Source organism: Arvicanthis niloticus, chromosome 14 (assembly GCF_011762505.2).
Source record: "Arvicanthis niloticus isolate mArvNil1 chromosome 14, mArvNil1.pat.X, whole genome shotgun sequence".
NCBI classification, from domain to species: Eukaryota; Metazoa; Chordata; class Mammalia; order Rodentia; family Muridae; genus Arvicanthis; species Arvicanthis niloticus.
The window spans coordinates 719,966-739,993 of NC_047671.1; the positions used below are offsets into that span (position 1 = coordinate 719,966).

Genomic DNA, 20,028 nt, shown 5'->3' on the forward strand with positions numbered 1-20,028 from the left:
AACAGATTGCAGTCTTGCTGTGCTTGGAACATGGTCTCCTTATAAAGACATTTGCTATTTGATCAAGTTCAGAATCTGTTCATGATAAAAATTCGACAGAATGCCAGCAATACACGTATCTCCACAAAAATGCTACTTATGAAGTTAAGATTATAATTAATGTTATAATATTAAAATATTTTTTCAAATAAGAAAACAGTAAAGGTATCCAATTTTGCCATTTCTAATTTAATATTATTGAGTATGCCTAACTCACAACATGTCAGTTAAGGGAAAGAAAAGGAGAGAGCCATAAGAATAGGAAAAGAGATAAAATTCAATTATTTTCTCTTTTTTGTCTATTGCATTCTTTCCTTCCCTTCCCTTCTTCTTCTCTTCCTCCTCCTTTTCTTCCTTCTCTCTCTCTCCCTTCCCCCCCTCTCTCTTTCTTTCAATCTGCCTTTGAGACAGGCTCTTTTTATGAAGGAGTGGCAGAGGTGTTATAAAATATTTCAAGCCAATGTTAAGCTCATTTCAACTATCTTACCTCAGACATGTGAGTACTGAGATTAGAAGAGTGTATCACCACACCCACCTCAGTTTTTAACTCAAAACCCAGAAGTTTATATATGTGATTTTTTGAGTGTTTATGTGGTATACATATATGGATGGTAGTGTGTGTGTATGTGTGATATGTGTGTATATATGTATGTTGGGCCTGAGGGTCAGGTGCCTGTGCACTGAGATGGAGGCTCAGGAAGCACATCATGAATCAAGCTGTTATCACTCTCTACCCTAATCCTGTGAGGTATGGTCTTTCCACCAAACCTAGAGCTACTCTGGCAACCAGCAAGCCTCACTGATCCTCTTGTCTCCATCCTCCACAGCACTGCCACTACAAGATCATGCATGTTGTCATGACTTTCTTTTTTATTCAGGCAATCAAAATTGAACCCAGATTCTTACCTTGCACAGTACATGCATTTATCACTGGACCAAGGTTCCAGCTTCTCATTAAAAACAGAACAAAACACAGAAACAAAACAAAACAAAACAAAAACCTACCAAAACAAAAACAAATGTGAAAAAATGGCAAATCTTTCCTATAATGGCTTTGAATTCCTGGACGCAAATGATCATATAACCTCAGCTTGCCAAAGTTCCTGGAATACCAGACATGTGTCACAAAATTGTCCCCCTGTTGTATGTCTTCTTTAAATCTAAAAAAATGGGATGAACATATGGGTAACTAAACTATTTTGGAAATATACACACAGATTTAACAGGTCAATATATCAATATAGAGGTCAATATTTTTATATGTAAGCACAAGGTATCTATATATTGATACATCAGAAAAGCATCACTGTTTAGAGTTATGTAAAATATAAATTTTATTCTATTTTAGTTTTCTGTTTCTATTGCTGCAACTAAAAAAAAATAAAAGCAAATTATAGAGGAAAGTGTTTATTGTACTTATCCTAAATTGTAGTCCACTGAAGGAAGCCAAGGCAGGAATTCAATGCAGGGATGAATGTGAAAGGCAGGAACTGAAACCAGACCATTGAGGAGTGTTGCTTATTGACATACTCCTCTGCTCTGCTCAGCCTACTTTCTTATACATCTCAAGACCAACTGCCTCTCTCAGTGATGCCCCAGCCCACAGTAGCCTGGGCCCTCCTACAGCAATGGCCAATCAAAAATATTCTGACCAGGATGTTTTCTCATTGGAAATTCCTTCTCAGATGTCTCTAGTTTGGGTCAAAACAAACCAGAAAATATACCAAGTGAGAAATTTAAGGAAATATATTAAGATCACCACTTAGAAAACTATTAAACATTCAAGGTAACAGTATATTTATTTGTTGAGACTCCCATAATGAAAAACCATGAACTTGCTGACGCAAACAACAGTAATTTTTTTCTTGCAATGTTACATGAGATCAAAATTTCAACAGAGCTGATTGATTCTAAGGCCTTTCTAAATGGCTTGTAGACAAATATTTCCTGTGACCTCTTAATAAATATCTTCCCTACTTGTCTATGTACAAATTTTTGTATTAGAACATAGTCATATTAGATTAGAGCCACTCTAGTAATTTGATTTTAAGGTTGTTACCTCTTTGAATATAATTATATCTTGAGAATGTTAATTTGTGAATTTTTAGATGATACAATTTAGGTTATACAATTCTGTGAAACAAAGATGGAAATAAAAAATAATAAAACAAATATGAACATTTAGAGCCTATGAAGAGAGGTGCAAAAAATGTAATGTAACTGAGCTCAGACCTCATTTATCTATGAGAAAAAGACTTCACAAACCGGAGGGGTAATTAAACTTGTTTGAAGTGGTGATATAAGTAACTCCTATAATATGCACTAATGATGATACTATCAAAGCTCAATAAAATATTTTATTTTTAATGTCACAGAAATATAAAAATAACATTTTCTCTTTCTCCATTTTTTTGAGGGTGGACAAGAGGAACACATAAAAACTTAAATGCAAGTCACAGTAAACAGAAAATTTATTACAGCATCAAATTTGTATTTGATGAAATGAATTACTAAATACTACCAAATAAATACTGATTTGAGGAAATAAAAAATGGTCAAAATCATATTTCATAAGATTGTATTTATCTTGGGAACCCCTTAATGTAACTAGCTGGCAAGATAGAACATGGAATATTCCACATGGGAGAATATAGCAAGTAACAAACAGTAGCATGCAATGAAGTTGCCATAGATTCTTGAAATATTAAAACATGTCTTGAAAGGACAGGTCTAAGAATAGAGGGGGAAAAAAGGACAGAAATTAAGATTCAAATATTGGTTGATGAAGAGGATCAAGAAGTAAGTTTGAAGAAGCCTATGAGTTGGATTACAGATTTGCCATGGCTACTAGGAGGAAGAGAATGTCTTCAGGAGTGTATGGGAATTAAACAAGAAAAAAAGTATATGAAATCCATTAATACCATTCATTCTTTTGCATATTAATTAAGAATAAAGACAATTGCAATAAAACTCTTTTTGTGACAATTTTGTGGTGAAAGAGAAAGATGATGTCAATAATACTCTAAATTACCCCTTCCCAAACAAAACTGAAGTTATAAATCAAATACAATAAAATTTCACTAAAAATAAGCACAAGCAAAAAGTGTGTGTTTGTTTCTTAAGTGCTCTGACTTGGATGGATAGTATTCTCAGGTAACAACCATGAAAAGCATGCCCATTTAAAAAATGACAGGAAAGGCAAGAGACATTCAGCAAACACACCCACATTCCTTTGAAAACTTAGTGTTAGAAATAGCATCAAATTTCTTCTGTCATAGTGCAATTCTCTATAATTCATTCAGTAAATCTAGCTCAGAAAGGAGATTAGAATGAAGTTGGGAATGTCTGTAGCAGTCTACCCTAGGACCCTTATACTTATCATGGCTTGTGTGCAAAATATGCTTACCTACCACCAATGCTCCTCAAATTGTCAACCTATCTTATATATGCTTAAAGCAGATAATTTTGTTTTGTAAAACATGTTCCTATGTAAAGCATTAGTAAAATTTAAAAATTTTAAGCATGAATTTTTCTTAAAAGTTAGAAACAAAAGAGTTCTCTTCCTCAAATTCAAAAGGCAAGTATGGGATCAGTCTAATGTATATACTGAACATATTTTTGTTCACAAATGGGAAAAATAGAAGACATACATAATTCACTGCATAATAATAATTGTGAAATCCTGATGGAGTTGGAGAAACATTGAAAGTCCTTGGGTTAGTTCTGTAGGTCAGAATATGATTATCTCTGATTTTTGTTCTATTCCACATGCACTTGCTTCTTCTCTCTGCATAGCCTTTACCTTTTCAAGTTAGTTAGTTGATTTTTACAATTGATTCTGTCAGATTGGCTTCTGCCAATGGAATATAGGGGGTCTGAATGTCTCTTCTCATTCTAGATTATCTTTGGTCCTGTTTCTACATATACACATAATATGTATTGCATATGTATTAATTAATATATTTATTTCTTATTTATGGCGATTCCTTACATAGTCTTTGAAAGCAGAGAGGAAGAGATGAGAAGTAGTTTTCAGTAGATAAGGAATTGAAAAATATATAAGACGAACTTGGATTACCTCATGTACATAGCAAGGCTAGTAAATCCCTTGAGTACCTACTTGGCAAACTTAAAGAGTACCACCTAAAGAAACCCCTTGTAGTCCAGACACCACAAAGAAAACAAAAATTGAAGTTGGAAATCAAGCAATATACAGCTATTCTAAAGAGAATAGGGGCTCATTAGGAACTTGTTAGAACCTATTCCTTAGTTCTGAAGCCTGGTTAATAAAGTCAAAACTACACAGTCCTCTAATTTTCAAGCAAGAGTGTTTTTGCTTGATTGTTTCATTTTCAAGAAACGAATACAACTAGCCAATTAGAACTGTGGAATCCCTAATGAAATGATGCCTTTGAAAAGTCATCATCACTAAAAGGGAGGTTAGTGAAGAATTTTATAGTTTCATGCTTAAAATTTTCATTTTCTTTAATTTATACTTTATGTATTTTATAAAGTATGGATCAGGCTGACATTTTAGCTTTCTAATCTATTCTACAACTAGACCTTTTGTTCCATGCAGTATGATTCAGTAGGATGTACACGTTCCTCATGAATTATTCTTGCAAGAAAACAGAATATAACCTAATTTCTCAGTCATATTATTGGCTAAAGGAAAATATCAACTTAAGTGAGGCACCATAAGAATAAAATCACACAAATCAAGAACTGAAGAACATTAAACAACAATCTACTATTTTTAAGTAGAAAATAAGGGAGCAATGCTAAAATAGGGAAAGGACCAAACAAATTACTATGTCATAGAGTTTCAAAGGAAATAATACAAGAGAATAGTCTAATCATTTAAATTTATTTCCAGAGCTGACAGGATGGCTCAGTGGTAAGGACACTTACCACCAAAACTCATGACTGATTCCATCTTCATATCTTTCACCAAAGAAGGACAGAAATTAATCCATAAACTTTTCCTCTGACCTTCACAGATTCAAATGTGGCATGCAGGTGACCCTCTACTATAAGTAATAAATAGATAAATATAAAGATATCATATTAGCTCACCTTATAATCAAGGATGTAAAAAACCACCTTGCTCAGTGCAATTATAGATGATGTGTAAATACTCCTAACTAGCTGTGGTTACTAACCCAGACTGAATATTACTAAGCTCTAAGATGATTGCTGAGACCGAGTCTTGGATTTCCATGGAAATAGATTGTGATGGTTAATTTCTGCCATCAATTTGAATAGATTTAAAATAACCTAGAATATATAACTTGGAGCATGCCCGTGGGATTGTTTCCATGGGCAGGAAGACACACTGGGAATATGGGCTGGAGCCCTACATCAGAGAAAAACAAAAAGAAGCAGGCTGTGTACCATAATCCCCTCTTCCCTTGTTAAGTGACTGAGTTCAACTGTCATTGAATGGCTGCTGCCATGCTTTCCCTGTCACGGTGACCTTTATATCTCCTGCTTTTGTCAAGTACTTTGTCTCAGCAACGAGTAAAGCAACTAATACAAAGGTTTTTTAAATGAAAAACTTTATGCTCATGTAGTTATTATTGACTCCAACCTTGAAATTTTTGTCCAGTCACAGAACATTTCTGGGCCTCAATGTTCTTTCTGATAAGTGGGGAGTATGTTTCACTTGACGTTTGTGATTGCAAAGAGGATCACATGAAATAAGTCATTAATTAATGTGTGAGACACTCTTTGTAGCATCTTTTAAAATGAAATGAAATGAGAACCTCGAAAATGAGAACAATTTAAATGAGAATCTAGAAAAATACTTCTTGTGAAGTAAGCAGAATTAAATGTGGTCTTATGAAGATTCATTAAATATGAATTCCTCAGAAATGAAAAGTCTTTGCACATCTTTTTAAAACTATCAACCTCCGTAGCTACTTAAGCTGTAAATATTCTTTACTATAGTTAGAAATCCATAAATTTCTGCCAGCCAATATTCAATGCTCCTTTCCCTTGACCCACCTAAAACAATGTAACTTCAAAATTCTGTCTTTACATATTTTAAGGCATGTTTTCGCAGATTAAGAGGAGAAAGTTCATTCCTTTGTTTTTTTACAAGTTGAACATTTCAGCACATCCCTGGATCATCGTTCTGCCTTTTTATTTCTTGAATGGATGAAACGCCAGCAGCACATTGAGCCCTAGTTAACTAAAAACCGATTGACAATCCAGGCATCACAGCCTTTTCTGTAGAGGACATCTGCGACCTGCTGCCTCTAGGATTCCTTCTGACTTCAGCAGCCTGAGGATTAGACACATGCGCAGGGTTGGTCTCTTTGTGTGTGCATCAGGAAGGGCTTCGATTTACACTTCCCAACAGGGCAAAGACCGGGAAAGGCCACGTGTGCCTAGAACTAAAAATGTATTATAGACACCATCTCTGAAATAAACAATTGTCTCGCTCCTCTTTGCCTTTTGCGAACCTGTGAATTCCCCCCCCCCCCCATGCTCTGTCTACATTGCCCAGTTTGGGAAGGCGAGATTAACAGCGGTGGAATGAGGAACCTTGTCCTTAGGAATCCACGCCTGGGCGAGTGGTGCCAGCACTGGGCTACGGTGGGAGCCATATCCTAGGCGCGGGTGGCAGGCGGAGCTCCTTGCCCAAGAAGAGAGTGATGGAGTGCATCTTGCCAGCATCCTCCAGCCCTGCCACCCCGCGGGCAAGGGGGAGGGAGCCGATCGGGCGCAACGGCCCGCCCCGCCGTCCCTCCCCCTCCTCCTCGCCGGGGAGCCGCGATGGTGCGCTCCGGCCAGCTGTGAGCCGCCGAGTGAGGCGCCAGCCTGTGGGTGCTGCCGGGGGCGGCGGCGCGGAGGGGGGGGGGGCACAGCTGGCGGGCGCGGGTCGCGGTGCTCCGCTTGTGGCCAGGGGCGAAGGTGACGACGGGTCGCGAGGTGCTGGTGCTGCTGAGCAGTTCCGGGCCCCGGATCCCCTGTCTCCCTGTGAGGCGGCCCAGCTATCGACCCCGGGTCCGCGCCAGCAGGAGCCTGGGGAGAAATCAGCGGCGGCGCGACTGCTGGCGGCCGCCGGCTGGATGCGAGACCTGCGTGGTCCGGACGGCGGACAGCGGTTGTCGACTCCGGGAAGCGGATCGCCCAGCAGAGGAGCTCGACCGCGCTGGCCATGGCCTCCAACTTTAACGACATAGTCAAGCAGGGCTACGTGAAAATCCGCAGCAGGAAGCTAGGGGTGAGTGGTTAACTCGGCTTTCTCCTTCTTCTCTGCTCTGGCGGCCAGGAGGACTGCTGGGTATGGGGGCGGGGAGAGGTGACCCGCGTGGGTACCAGAGCAGCCGGCCTTGCCCAGATAGTCCGCTTGTTGCTTGACCCGACCAGCGCTTGGCACCTGCCCGAGGTACTCTGCACACGGAGGTGAGGGCTCTGGAGCGCCTAGGTCCCTGTCCTCAAGTGCGCTGGGCTCATGGTGCCCATAGCCAGAAGTCCAATAGAACACAGGGATTGTCAGTTCCGAAGATACATAAGCCGTAGAGATTTATTACATTCTGTGCAACCTACAACGATTTCTCTCAAAAGTGTGTGACTCTGGGGAGAACTGCCATGTGCTGACAGCAGGTGTAAAAGGTGTCTTTCTTGTGTGTTTAGATTCACCATTTTCTGGTCTTCTTTTTCCAAGCCCATTTCGAAATTCTCCTTTGATGCCTCATCAGCGCAGCGCGTTCCTTTTGGCTACAGCAGGGACTTTAAGTTGCCTTAATAGTTGCCCACAGTCTGGCTGCCTCACCCGCTGTTTTCCCGGACATGTGTATTTGTCCCAGTATGTAGGCAAGTGTGCATTGGTGTACTTACTCGCCCACCGTTGCAGAAAAGTCCGTGGAAGCAAAGTTTATGGAATCTTACTTTCTTCTTGAGAGATATTTGGTCTGACTTGGGAGATAACAGTATAGACCTACGCCAGGAGGTGAGAGGAAAGACTAAACTTCTTTGATGATTCGATCGGTGTTTTAAAGGGACTGTCCTGAAAAGACCTGGGATATAGATGTAATGGACAGGAAAGAATGGGCGGACACCTGGGGAGGAGCTGTCCAGATCTGATAGATATGAATGAGAGTGGACTAACTTGCAGGAGACATCCACAACTGAGCACTGTGGCAAGCCCAGGTTCATCTGGCCACAAGAGGAAAGGGAAATTCAACGTAATGTAATGTTCCAGGTTTGCCTATTGTCTCTGCCTTCCTGAGTTCACAAGTTCCTATCCTGAGACTTTCTAGAATCCTGGCTTGGAGGTGGAAAGTTCCCAGATTTTTCTACTGGATGAGTGAGGTCTGCAACTTGTAGAAAGGAAAAGAATGAGGGGAGGATGGTGGTGGTAAATTTATTCATAGAAGGGGGGATCGTAAATTTGTAAATAAAAGCTATATGCATTTTGGTCTTGAAAAATAGGTATAGAGCGTCAGAGAAAAAAAGGGGGATCATCCTAGAATTCTGAAATGGTTTATGAACCTTTAGCTGGAGGCAAGTGATAGAGACAGCAAGTTGCCTCTGCTGGCATTCTCACTGAATAGGACCAAAGAACACCGGAATTCCTTATCAAACTTAAGCAAATTACTAAATCCAGGATGCTTAACAAGCAGGAAATGAAAAGCTAGCTAGGACAACAAAGTTAACATCCCTAGTTCCCATCCCCCAGCTCAGCTACCCACCTGCTCAAGGGAGGGAGGGACAAGATTTGAAGGGCTTTTCTTGGATAAAAGATAATGCCTCCCCTTCCCCAACTAGAGATAGGGGCTGACCCGGTGAAAACCTGCAGTTATCCAAGGAGCCAGTTGCTCTTCACAGAGATCCTATATGTGAACCCAATAGCTGTCAGCCAAGAAAGGCTAGATAGAAGTCCTGATGGACTGGAGTCTTCTTTACTTGGCCTTTGACTCCCTTTGCTCTGACATGGTTCTTATTACTTACCTATCACCTCATTCCTATTAAATTCAAGTTTTATCTGCGTCTTCCAAATGTATAAACTAATGGAAGAATTAAGACCCATTCCCCATCTCAGTGAAATTTGTTTCTTCTTTCAGTCAAGAAAAAACGGGGCTGATAATTAGAGGTTCTTCCTCATAGAAGAGTTACTAGGGTTTATCCCCTTCCTCCATTTATGATATCTAGGATTCTATACTATAAAACCTGGATATGTAGCCTAGTCACATAATAAAGTCTATGGAAAGACCACCAACTGCCTCCAGGGTAACTATGCATTAAAAGCCTGTGAAATGTCTCTCTAGAACACCCTTTCCATCTAACCATGTATGCTCATGTATATTTAGAGCAAAGAATCTTTTGCTAAACCAACTATTAAAACTTAAACTGTTTTTTAAAGGACAGACTTCTTTATAATTATTAAAAGTGGAACTATGTACGAACTATCTTTATTTTACTTCTTTTCTGTGTGAAGAATGTGAACCTTAACATTTAATGTTTGAAACCTTTTATTTTAAAAATATTCTTAACCATTTTAGAAAACATAATTTATTAAAGAAACTTCATAATATATATTTATTGTCAGAGTAGTCTTAAATTCAAAAGAATAAGTTGAAGTGGCAAAGCTTGATATTGTACCATGAGATAGTAAAACCCTAAGTAACAAAAACAGTGCATGTACTTAAGAATTTAAACATATAATTATACCAAAAATCATACAAATAAAAATTGGATAGTCATTGATATTTATTTTCATAATTAATGGTATGTGTTTCTAATTTATGGACTCAAAACTACACAATCTTCCAAGCAAACCACTTAAAATTCTAGTGATATATGGTGTTTCTTATGTGGTTTATAATGAACACTCTATTTCAATATATATGCGTATTTGTATGTATATACACAAATTGAATTTGTGCTCATATTTGATAAATTATGAGGAATCATACTTTTAGGAATAAAATTTTATAAAATCCTTTTGAAAACTACTCGGTGTAGGTGGCCAGTTGCATACTGTATACCTGTGGCATAAGGACACATTTTTTGATGAAGTATTTTATTATACCCCTTTCTACCTCTAAATGAGGGCTTAGCACCAGGCTGAGGGAAAGACTAAAGCATTTTTTGCTCTTTGGGTATGTTGGTTCCAGGTTATAGTTGCTGGATGGCTTTCCCCATGTTCTTTAGTAGATAGTCTACTTATTTGGACAATCGTTTATAAAGAAACATTGAATCAACTTTGAGATTGATCTTAATTTATCAACGATCTTTTTTCCCACTTAGGAATATTTATTATTATTATAATTATTATTATTATTAATCATTATGATTTTTATGTTGTGAAGGGGCTCTTGTATTAGCCTCAAACTAGCATTATAACTGGGGATGATCTTGAACTTCTGATACTCCAACCTCCACCTCTAGATATATAAATCCCATTTGTTATGTTTAAATATATATTCTACTATTGTGTGTCTTGAACATTGCTTCAGAAATGGATCCATGATACTCGTGTTTATAACTAATTCTTTCTCATTAAATACAGATTTAGAATATAATAAAATTTCCAATTATTTATGATGTTTGTTGTAGGTCTTTTCATGTTTATACACATGATACATACATATTAACTATTATATAATATATTATAGTATGTACACTGTGTCAATTACTTCTGTATTCATATATATGTGTGCACTTAACTTTTTTAAATTTCAAAGTAGAGAAAGATCATATACATAGTCTATCTAACTCTTATACATTAAATCAGACATAAACTTAGAAAATGGCATCTATCATAATAAAATTTATTTATTTTTAGGTTTTTAATCTTAATGCACACATGAGCATATTCTATAGTCATTGAATTTTTAAAATGTGGATTGAAACACACACATTTATGTACACACACACGGAAAAATCAAACCTAGATATGTGGCTGAAATTTTATCTGAAGTGATCAAGGATATAGAATATTTAGAAAACTGGAATTCAGGAAGGAGACTATAAAGATTCATAGCTACATTTATGCCCTGACAGATTTACACATTACTGATAGCTTGGTGAAATTGAAAATACTATTTCTTTCCTCAGATATCAGTTACTCTAAGTCAGCGTTTTTCGACCTGTGGTTTATAAGCCCTTGAGGGTTCAATGATTCTTTCAGAAGGATCACCTAAGACCATGGGAAAACACAGGTATTTACATTCACATGACTCGCAACAGTAGCAAAATTACAGTTATGAAGTAGCAACATAAATAACTTTATGGTTGGGGTTTACAACAACATGAAGAAATGTATTAAAGGGTTAGAGCATTAAGAAGGTTGAGAGCCTCTACTGTAAGTACTTAAAGAAATTCCTAAAATGATAGAATTAACAATTTTATGATACTCTGGTTACATATGTTTGTACTATATATTCTCAATTTCCTGCACTATTCCCAGAGACACACAGCTACTGTTGCTATTCTGGCGAATATGTATCAGCATAAGGGATTTGTTTAATGCAAAGCTTGTATGTTTGCTATGGGTGTTTTCTTTCTGAAGTAGTTTTCACTGATATTTTTTCTTGGACGATAATAAGCCACAAGGATACACCTGTGCAAAACTAGGAAGTACACAGACCTTTGGACTATTCTGTTTTCACCAACTGTATCTTAGAAACTAGAAGATAAAGCATCAGCAATATAAACAACACAAATTACATTTTCCTTAATTTGTACATGATACCTAGACATCTAGCAAGTGAGATTAACTTCTAGCAAGTGAGATTTATTTATTACAAAGGACTATGAAGTGTAATTTTTGTAGCCTCAGATTTATTTCCTCTCTCTTTACTGAGTATTTTTCCTCTTGTTTCATTTTATTTTCTTATCTTATCTTTTCTCTTTTTGGACTTTTATAACTTTATCCATAGAGACCATGAATTCTAGACTGAGGATGCTTTTATTAACTTTCCACATAAACACCCACTAGTTAGGTTTTAAGATATTCGGTCATTTGTTTTTGCACTATTTTGTTATAAGAGTATTATATCTGCCCATCAAATTGAATGATATATTGTGTTTTGATGTAAACAGATGATATACATTGAATTATTGTTTTTTTCCACAATGTTTGGACTCATTAATAGTGGCCATAATTTTTGAGCATGTGCAAGATATTTTTCTCCTACTTTTACTGAATTCATTATAAAATACTGCCTTAAAAACGTAATAGTACGATTACTGAAAACATGAATAAATCAGAGCTTATGTTAATCTGAAATGTAATAATATAGAACTCAGTCCGGCGGATTTTTATGTGTTCTGCATTTTTCAGGTTATAAAAAGTTCTCAGATATCTTATGTAATTCTTCCAACATTATTTTTGTCTGTACATTTCATTTTTATTCCTATTTTACTTATAAACTAAAATCTTAAAGAAGTGAAATGTGTCAATTAGAGTTATAGAAACTCATGCTGTGTTTGTGAGTTTGCACATTGAAAACAAGGTTTTAACTTCAACTTCAACATTGTATTTACTGTATAATAGTTACCATCTTGCTACAAACATCAAAAAGAACACATTCATGTGTACTCCCAAAATACAAATACACTTTTCCTTAAAATAAAGTTTTGTATATATGGGAGTGTTGCAACTTTGTAACAAGCTCTCTGACTAGAGCAGTGATCTGGCTGGTTAATATGTTCTTGGCATCCTACTTTGTGCCACACCACAGCTCTAAACTGTAACTGCATACCACCTCTCAGATTTCCCATAGTTTCTGGGCATCTAAACTCAGTCCTCATGCTTTTACAGTTAGCACTCTACCAACTGAGCTACCTTCATAGCTACCAAAATAAATACATTTATTTTTCATTGCTCAACTGGTATAAAACTACCATTGTCATTTATAGCACTCAAATAATTTATTTGGATCACGACTAAAGAAAACATTAGAGGAAGAACTTATATCACACTAAAAGGCTTTCTAGAAATACTTTTTAAGGCCACCACTCAGCACAGTCACAAGTCCATATGCATTTATTATGGTTTCACATTTGGCTAGTTTATCCTTTAAAATAATCCACGCAGGGCCCATATTAGTTGTAAGTGTCAGAGTGGAGTTTGAAACATTTAAAATATATTTAAATGTATATTTACCTATGTGGTAATTTGAACAAGAATATCTGCTATAGGCTCAAATGCTTGTATGCTTGGCTCTCAATTGGTGGAACTGTTTTGGAAGGATTAGGAGATGTGAATCTGTTGGAGAATATGTATCACTGGAGGAGGTTTTGGGGGCTTCAAGAACCTTACTTCTTTCTCAGTGTGCTCTCTCTGACTCTGCCTGTGAGATGTGAGACCTCAGCTGCTGCCTCTACTGCCTCTACCATACCTTATAGCCACCATAGTGGATTCTAACACCTTAAAGCCATAAGCAAAATTACACATTTTCTTTTTTAAGTTACCTTAACAATGGTGGTTCATCACAGCAATAGAAAAGGAACTAATTAATATAGAAGTTGGTACCAGGAGGTGGGCTATTCCTTTGAAGACCCTAACTACGCTGTTTTTAGTGGAGAAATGTGAAGAGTTGGAAACTTTGGAGTAGGAAAGTGGTTGGACATTGTCAACAGAGCTTACTGGGCCATCCTAGTAGGAGTTTTCTCAAGAAGTTTCATAGCTGAAGAATATTAGCCACTGGGCTAGAGACTGTTCTTTTGATATTTTGTGTGGAGTAGGGGTGGATGGATGTGGCTTCTTTGTTCCTCTGCCATAAGAATTTGCCTTGAGGCTAATTAAAAAAGTAATGGACTAATTTATTTGGTAGAGCAGTCTAATATTGGGTCTGTCCTGTGGTTATTAATAATCATTTTATGCAGGTCTACTAAATAAAGGTGAAACTGGGGCAAAAAGAAATAAAAACTGTAAAGTTTGAAGGGAAAAAGAACATAAGGAAATTTAATGTTGGAACCATGGCTTGTGCTGAAAGAGGAAAGAAGATTGAGAGGGGACCTGATTTGAAATGGAGTAAAGGGTGGGGTGCTTTCAGAGTGTTACTCCATCCAGCTAAGCTTCTAACTTGGAAAAATGAAAGGTCTGAGGAACTGTATGCTCCTAAAAAGCAACAATGAATTAGAGTTGCTGCAAATGTGGTTCAAGGGTGGCAGTGTTTACCAGAAATTGTTTTTCAAATTTGGCAGTATCTTCATGAGGTTCTGGCTTTAAAGTTATGAAGGATGTGCTGGTAAAAAGGGGCTTTGGAATCTCCCTCGACAGGTAAGGAGAGCTGCTGAGGTTACACAACATGCGGTAGAACAGTAAGTATATAAAATCCCTAAGAGGAATCGGGGTATTTACCAAAGAGGGCTATATGCAGGGATTGGAACCAGCCAAAGAAAGAGATTTATGTTGTAGGCAAAGAAGCTGGAGTGACAGGACCAGTTGGATGGAGCTACCATGTTTGAAGTTTCTCCTGCTGGATTTTGATCTTCTGTGGTTCTTTAGTTTCTAGTACCCCTGCCCTTCTGCCATTCCTCTCTTTTGAAATGGTAATGTACATTCTGTGCCACTGCATGCTGGAAATGTGTAATTTGCTTTTTAATTTTACAGGGAATTCCAACTAAGATAGTGCCTTGGGTCTCAGACATTAGGCTTTAAAACAGTACTGAGATTGTGAAAGATTGTGGGGAGTTTTGAAGTTGGGCCAAATGTATTTTTCGTTATGATACAGCCACAAGCCTGTAGGGGTATGGAACTAGAATGTTGTAATCTGTAAAAGAATGATAACATAGGCTCATATGTTTGATATTGATTCTCAGCTGGTTTAAGAGCTTGGGAAAGATTAGGGGATATGGCTCTGTTGGAGGATGCATGTCACAGTCTGGTAGCTTTGAGGCTCCAAACCCCCACTTTATTCCCTGTGTTATCTCTCCGCCTCAAGCTTGTGGAATATGGACTCTCAGGTGCTTCTCTGGACACCTGATGCCATTGTTTCACTCCATGGTCATGGACTCTAACTTTGAAAGAAGAAACCCAATTAAATGCTTTCTTTGATAAGTTGCCTTGACCATAGTATTTTATTACAGCAATAGAAAATTAACACAACTAATCTTTGTTTACAGATATGATCTTTTGTTTAAGGTGATTAAATAAAATATTACATTCATACAAATTTGAATGGAAGTGGGTTTATGTAAAGGAAAATCTGTTTAGTAATTATACAGTAATATTTACTGAGATCTGAGAAATCAATAGGTAGTACTTAGTGATGTAATCACACAGCAAGTGATGTAACAATGAAGCCCATGTTCTTAAGCATATTAAGCCCTGCACTGTGTCATGCTTGTTTATATTTGTCTTAGTGATTTTAAGGGACAGATAATGATTCTGAGATATTTAATTAATATCTTTTTAATTTTTCTTCTTTTTAATTAACTATCAAAAAGTTATCTTACATGCATAAGTTTAAAAATAGATTATATTATAGATATAATTACATAGAGTAATATAACATCTACTACAATTTTTCTTATTTTTTAATTGTAAATGTGGTATTGCTTTTGTCTGACTATTCACTATCACTTAAAATATATGTATGTATATATCTTAATGGGTACATGCATACATATACACGTAATTATACATATATTAAACAGCAATATAAAACTATTAAGTATAATATGTATCTATTTTCAAATAGCCTGTGAATTCACTGACATGCAAACTCTTAAATGGCATTTTTTTTTCCTACCACAGTTACAGGTTCAGAAATATAAAATTCTTTAGAAGGGCAGTATGAACAATTTTATTATATATTGTTACATTCTTAAACTATTCTTTATTTTGTAAAACAAAATAAAGAATCTCACTCCTATCTACTACAGCTGGAAGGGGCACTAATGCACAATCTAAAAACAAATCACCTTGGCTCCAGCCACATGTGTAGCAGAGGATGGCCTTGTGGAGCATCAATGGGAGGGGAGGCCCTTGGTCCTGTGAAGGCTTGATGCCCCAGTCTACAGGGAATGTCAGGTTGGAGAGGCAGGAGTCAGTGGGTGGGGGAGCGCCCTCATAGAAGCAGGGGAAGGAGGGAGTGGGAATGAGACAGGAGGGTTTCCGGAGGGAAAACAAGGAAAGGGGATAACATTTGAAATATAAATAAATATCCAATAAAAGAAAAAAAAAAACCCAAATCAAGTTATAGAGGAACTGAGATTAAGACTTAGAGTTTTCTCAGAAATCTCACACAGATCTTTGTTCATGGACTGTGTTCCAATATAAACCTACATTTTATGTTTACTTACACTGTATTTAGTTATATACTTTTTAAATTTAAAAAGCCATAGATACATATTCTTCTTAACTATAAAGCTTTATTCTTATGCCTGATACTTTCTCATGGAAGTGGCCTGGCATCTAAGCACAAATAAGCTTTTTCTCCAAGTGTTTTCCATGTGATGCTAGGGTTGGGAGTCCTTGTTAAACAATGAAGAAACCAGAACAAAGAGGAAGTGCATGTCTTGTTGGTGAGTACTCTTAATATTAGACATGTGGAAGGTAGATAAGTAAGCGTGCTTTGCAGTATAGAAAGAGGAACTGTAATTGTATTCTTGTCTCAACAACTTTGTAGCTAGGACATGAGAGCTTAAGCTGGAATTTATCAGTCATATGAATCCAGGGAAGATTTTGAGTTAAAAACAAACGAAGGTTTTAACAGTGGAAACAAAACAAGCATTTCTATCATATAAATTTATTTATGCAGGAGTATTACAGAAGAAATATGGCTCATTGTTGCTACTATCAAAAGACAAAAACATCATCAAACAACTTAATGTCTATTGTAGTCTTCTGCTTTTGCTTAGTCTTAAACTGTTATCTAGCCATCCATTTCTAATTCAAATTCATGTGAAATCTAAGAAATCCCTTTCTGTTTATGGTAACATATTTTGTTGCTTGCAACAAATGAATAGGAATGACTAGATGGCATTATTGGAGGAAACTCAACCTTTAGAAACAATATATTAAAGTAGTATCTTGAGCCATGAATATTAAGTACTTTTCCTAGGAAGATGTGGTCATTAGAAATTACTTCCCCCTGTACACAGTACTTGTTTTTGTTAAAGTCTAAGAATACAATATTAAAATTGTGTTCATTCAAGGAGATACATAAAAGCTTTGATATAAACAAACACTAGTATTATACTATTAATAAAAATGTTTGAAGCTGCAGTTTGAGCTTCCAGAACTTCAGAAAGGGGGAAATTCTCATGCAAACTCATATTTCTGCAAGGTTCAAGGACAATTTAATGATGAATAGACAGATACCTGTTCAATTGGGCTGCTGTTGTGATTGAACATACATAAACATACTGTGTGAAGATCAACATCAACTTAACACTTGGAAATTCGTAAGAGACCATAGATTAATGTGTGAAATTTAACACTATGAAACATTTTGTAAAATCATGAAAGGAATCATCAGAAAGTAGGACAAATAAAAATATTTTACATTATGCCAAAGTGAGATCCATCAAAGACAACCTGATAAATGCATTCCATCCAAAATAAAATGTTTGTACCTTGAAGAATTCTATTATGATCATAAAGATACTGATAATAATAGATAGAAATATTTACAAATGTCCTTCCTTTGAAAAAAAAAAACTAATCCCCCACTTCCAAAAGAAATCCTTTCAAATTCTATCAAAAATAGAATCAAATTGAACTTAATGGCTGCTGAGAATGAGGGAATTGTTCTGTGGCACTGGTAACATGGCCCATTACCCATGGCTGGTGAGGCCATGTAACCTAGAAGATAATCTACTCCTGCCACTTTCTAAATTTCACTTTTATTTCCTCAGATGAAGTGATAAGATGAGAGCTGTGCCCAAGCTGTGTGAATATCTGGCTTGGCATTTCCTTCTCTGTTCTAACTGTCCCTTGGCCTAGGCCTGTCTTAATCAGGGTTTGTATTCTTGCACAAAACATCATAACCAAGAAGCAAGTTGGGGAGGAAAGGGTTTATTCAGCTTACACTTCCACATTGCTGTTCATCATAAAAGGAGGTCAGCATTAGAACTCAAGCAGGTTAGGTAACAGTAGCTGATGCAGAGGTCATGGAGGGATGTTACTTACTGGCTTGCTTCCCTTGCCTTGCTCAACTTGCTTTCTTACAGAACCCAAGACTACCAGCTCAGGGATGACACCACCCACAATGGGCCCTCCCACCCTTGACCACTAATTGAGAAAATATGTTACAGCTGGATCTCATGAAAGCATTTCCTCAAGGAGGCTTTCTCTGTGATAACTCTAGCTGTGTCAAGTTGACACACAAAACCAGCCAGTACAGCCTGGAAACCTCTAGCTTCCATAAAATTTAATCTTCCAAGCTGACTGATTCAATCCAGCTTCTCTTAGCTTCTGACTGAATTGCTCTGCCTGGCCTCATACTAACTTTGGCAACATGTTCTAATTTTCTGACTCCTCATTCCTGACTTATTCTGTCTTCATCTGTGTCTAGTTTGTTCTCCCTGTAACTCATCTCTGTAAATATGTTCAAGTAAAACTGACACACACACACAAACCCCCTACCATACACCATACCACATCTTTTCTGTCTGAATGCTCTTAAGTAACATCTTTTCCTCTGCTATTCTCATATGAATTGGGCTATTCTATCTCCAACTCATTCTGTCAAATATTTCTCTTACTTGTTACTTTGTATGCCCCCCAATTAGATGTCACTTTCAACATGGCTACTTTCTCTACAAACTATCCTTACCTTCATTGTTAAGCATTAAACTTGTGTACCAAGGTTATGTCTGTATTTCAGCCAGATCATACTGTAATCTAGAGTATATTTGTGTTCCAGACAAAATATATCTTTGGATGTGATCCCTTGCTAGAGCAATCACATTGCTGGATTAAAATTCCTCTAAACTCATCCAAACCAATACAATCTCTAACTGCATCCTAAATACAAATTTTTACACCCACAGATAACTGTAGGTCTCATCCTTCACCAAATAAACTTTTTTGTAGTGTGTGGAGTACATTGCAAGGAACATCAGACTCCAAGATATTCCACACCGATTTATCTATGACTGTAACACAATCTGTATGCCTAAGGCTCAGAAAACACCTTGGAAGAGGGGCTACAGAGATTAAAAGTTCCAGAGGACAAGGATTTCTGCTCTGTGATTATGTCTTTTATATATCACAGGAAAGCTAAACTCATGGAATCTCAATAATATTATTGCCTAAAAAAGACCTGAACAATGACAACATCAGTTGACATCTCAATGTAGAGGGGAGAAATCTTAGAAAACCCACCCTTAGATAAAGAGCTATGGGTAATTAATGCCCGCTAACAGGAGAATCAGCCTTCTTCAAGGACAAGCCCTCTAATTGGTTATTAAAAGTCAAGTGGTCAGCCTTAAAAACATATACATACAAGCAACACTAAGTGGACTTTAGCAGGTTGTATTTATATATTTATCCATTCATATACACACATATGTATATATAATTAAGTAGAGTGAAGGTATGTGTTTTAAAGGGAACAGATGATCAAAGAAAAAGTTGGAGAAAGGAGAAAAATGACATAAATACAATATTCATACAAGAAAGTGAAAACATGAATGAAATTTTTAAAAAGACAAAAGTAAATATTTATAACAAATTGATGAACAGACATTTGACAATTATCATCATTAACCATTATGAGGCCGAATTTCCAACCATGATGAATGACTAAATACCAGTTCATAAAACTAAAATAAAAAGCAATGATGTCATCAAACGCCATCACAGATGCAACAAAATTGGCCTTCACAGACACTGCTAGTGGGAATTTGAAATGGTTCAGATATCCCTCTAAAAAACAATTCAAAGTTTTCTATTAAAAATTTTTTTTAGTTTGAGGTATAATCAGCTATAATTTTGTATATTCAAGCTAAGTAAGGTGATGTTTTGATGCATGTATACAATGTAAAATGATTACCACCATCAAGCTAACTAGCACT

At 36.7% G+C, this 20,028-nt stretch overlaps 1 protein-coding gene across 4 annotated transcripts in view; it reads left to right on the forward strand.

The window, feature by feature from the left end:
* Positions 1-6,875: 6,875 nt before the first annotated feature.
* Positions 6,876-20,028, forward strand: part of Dok6 (docking protein 6) — a 382,064-nt gene continuing 368,911 nt past the window's right edge. Inside the window, exon 1 of one of the 4 annotated variants that reach the window (XM_076912327.1) lies at positions 6,876-7,270. In XM_076912327.1, coding sequence (XP_076768442.1) covers positions 7,205-7,270 — 66 coding nt within the window. In that variant the 5' untranslated portion in view covers positions 6,876-7,204. The remainder of the gene's footprint in view (positions 7,271-20,028) is intronic. The other 3 variants (XM_034518225.2, XM_076912329.1, XM_076912328.1) reach the window with 3 other exon arrangements.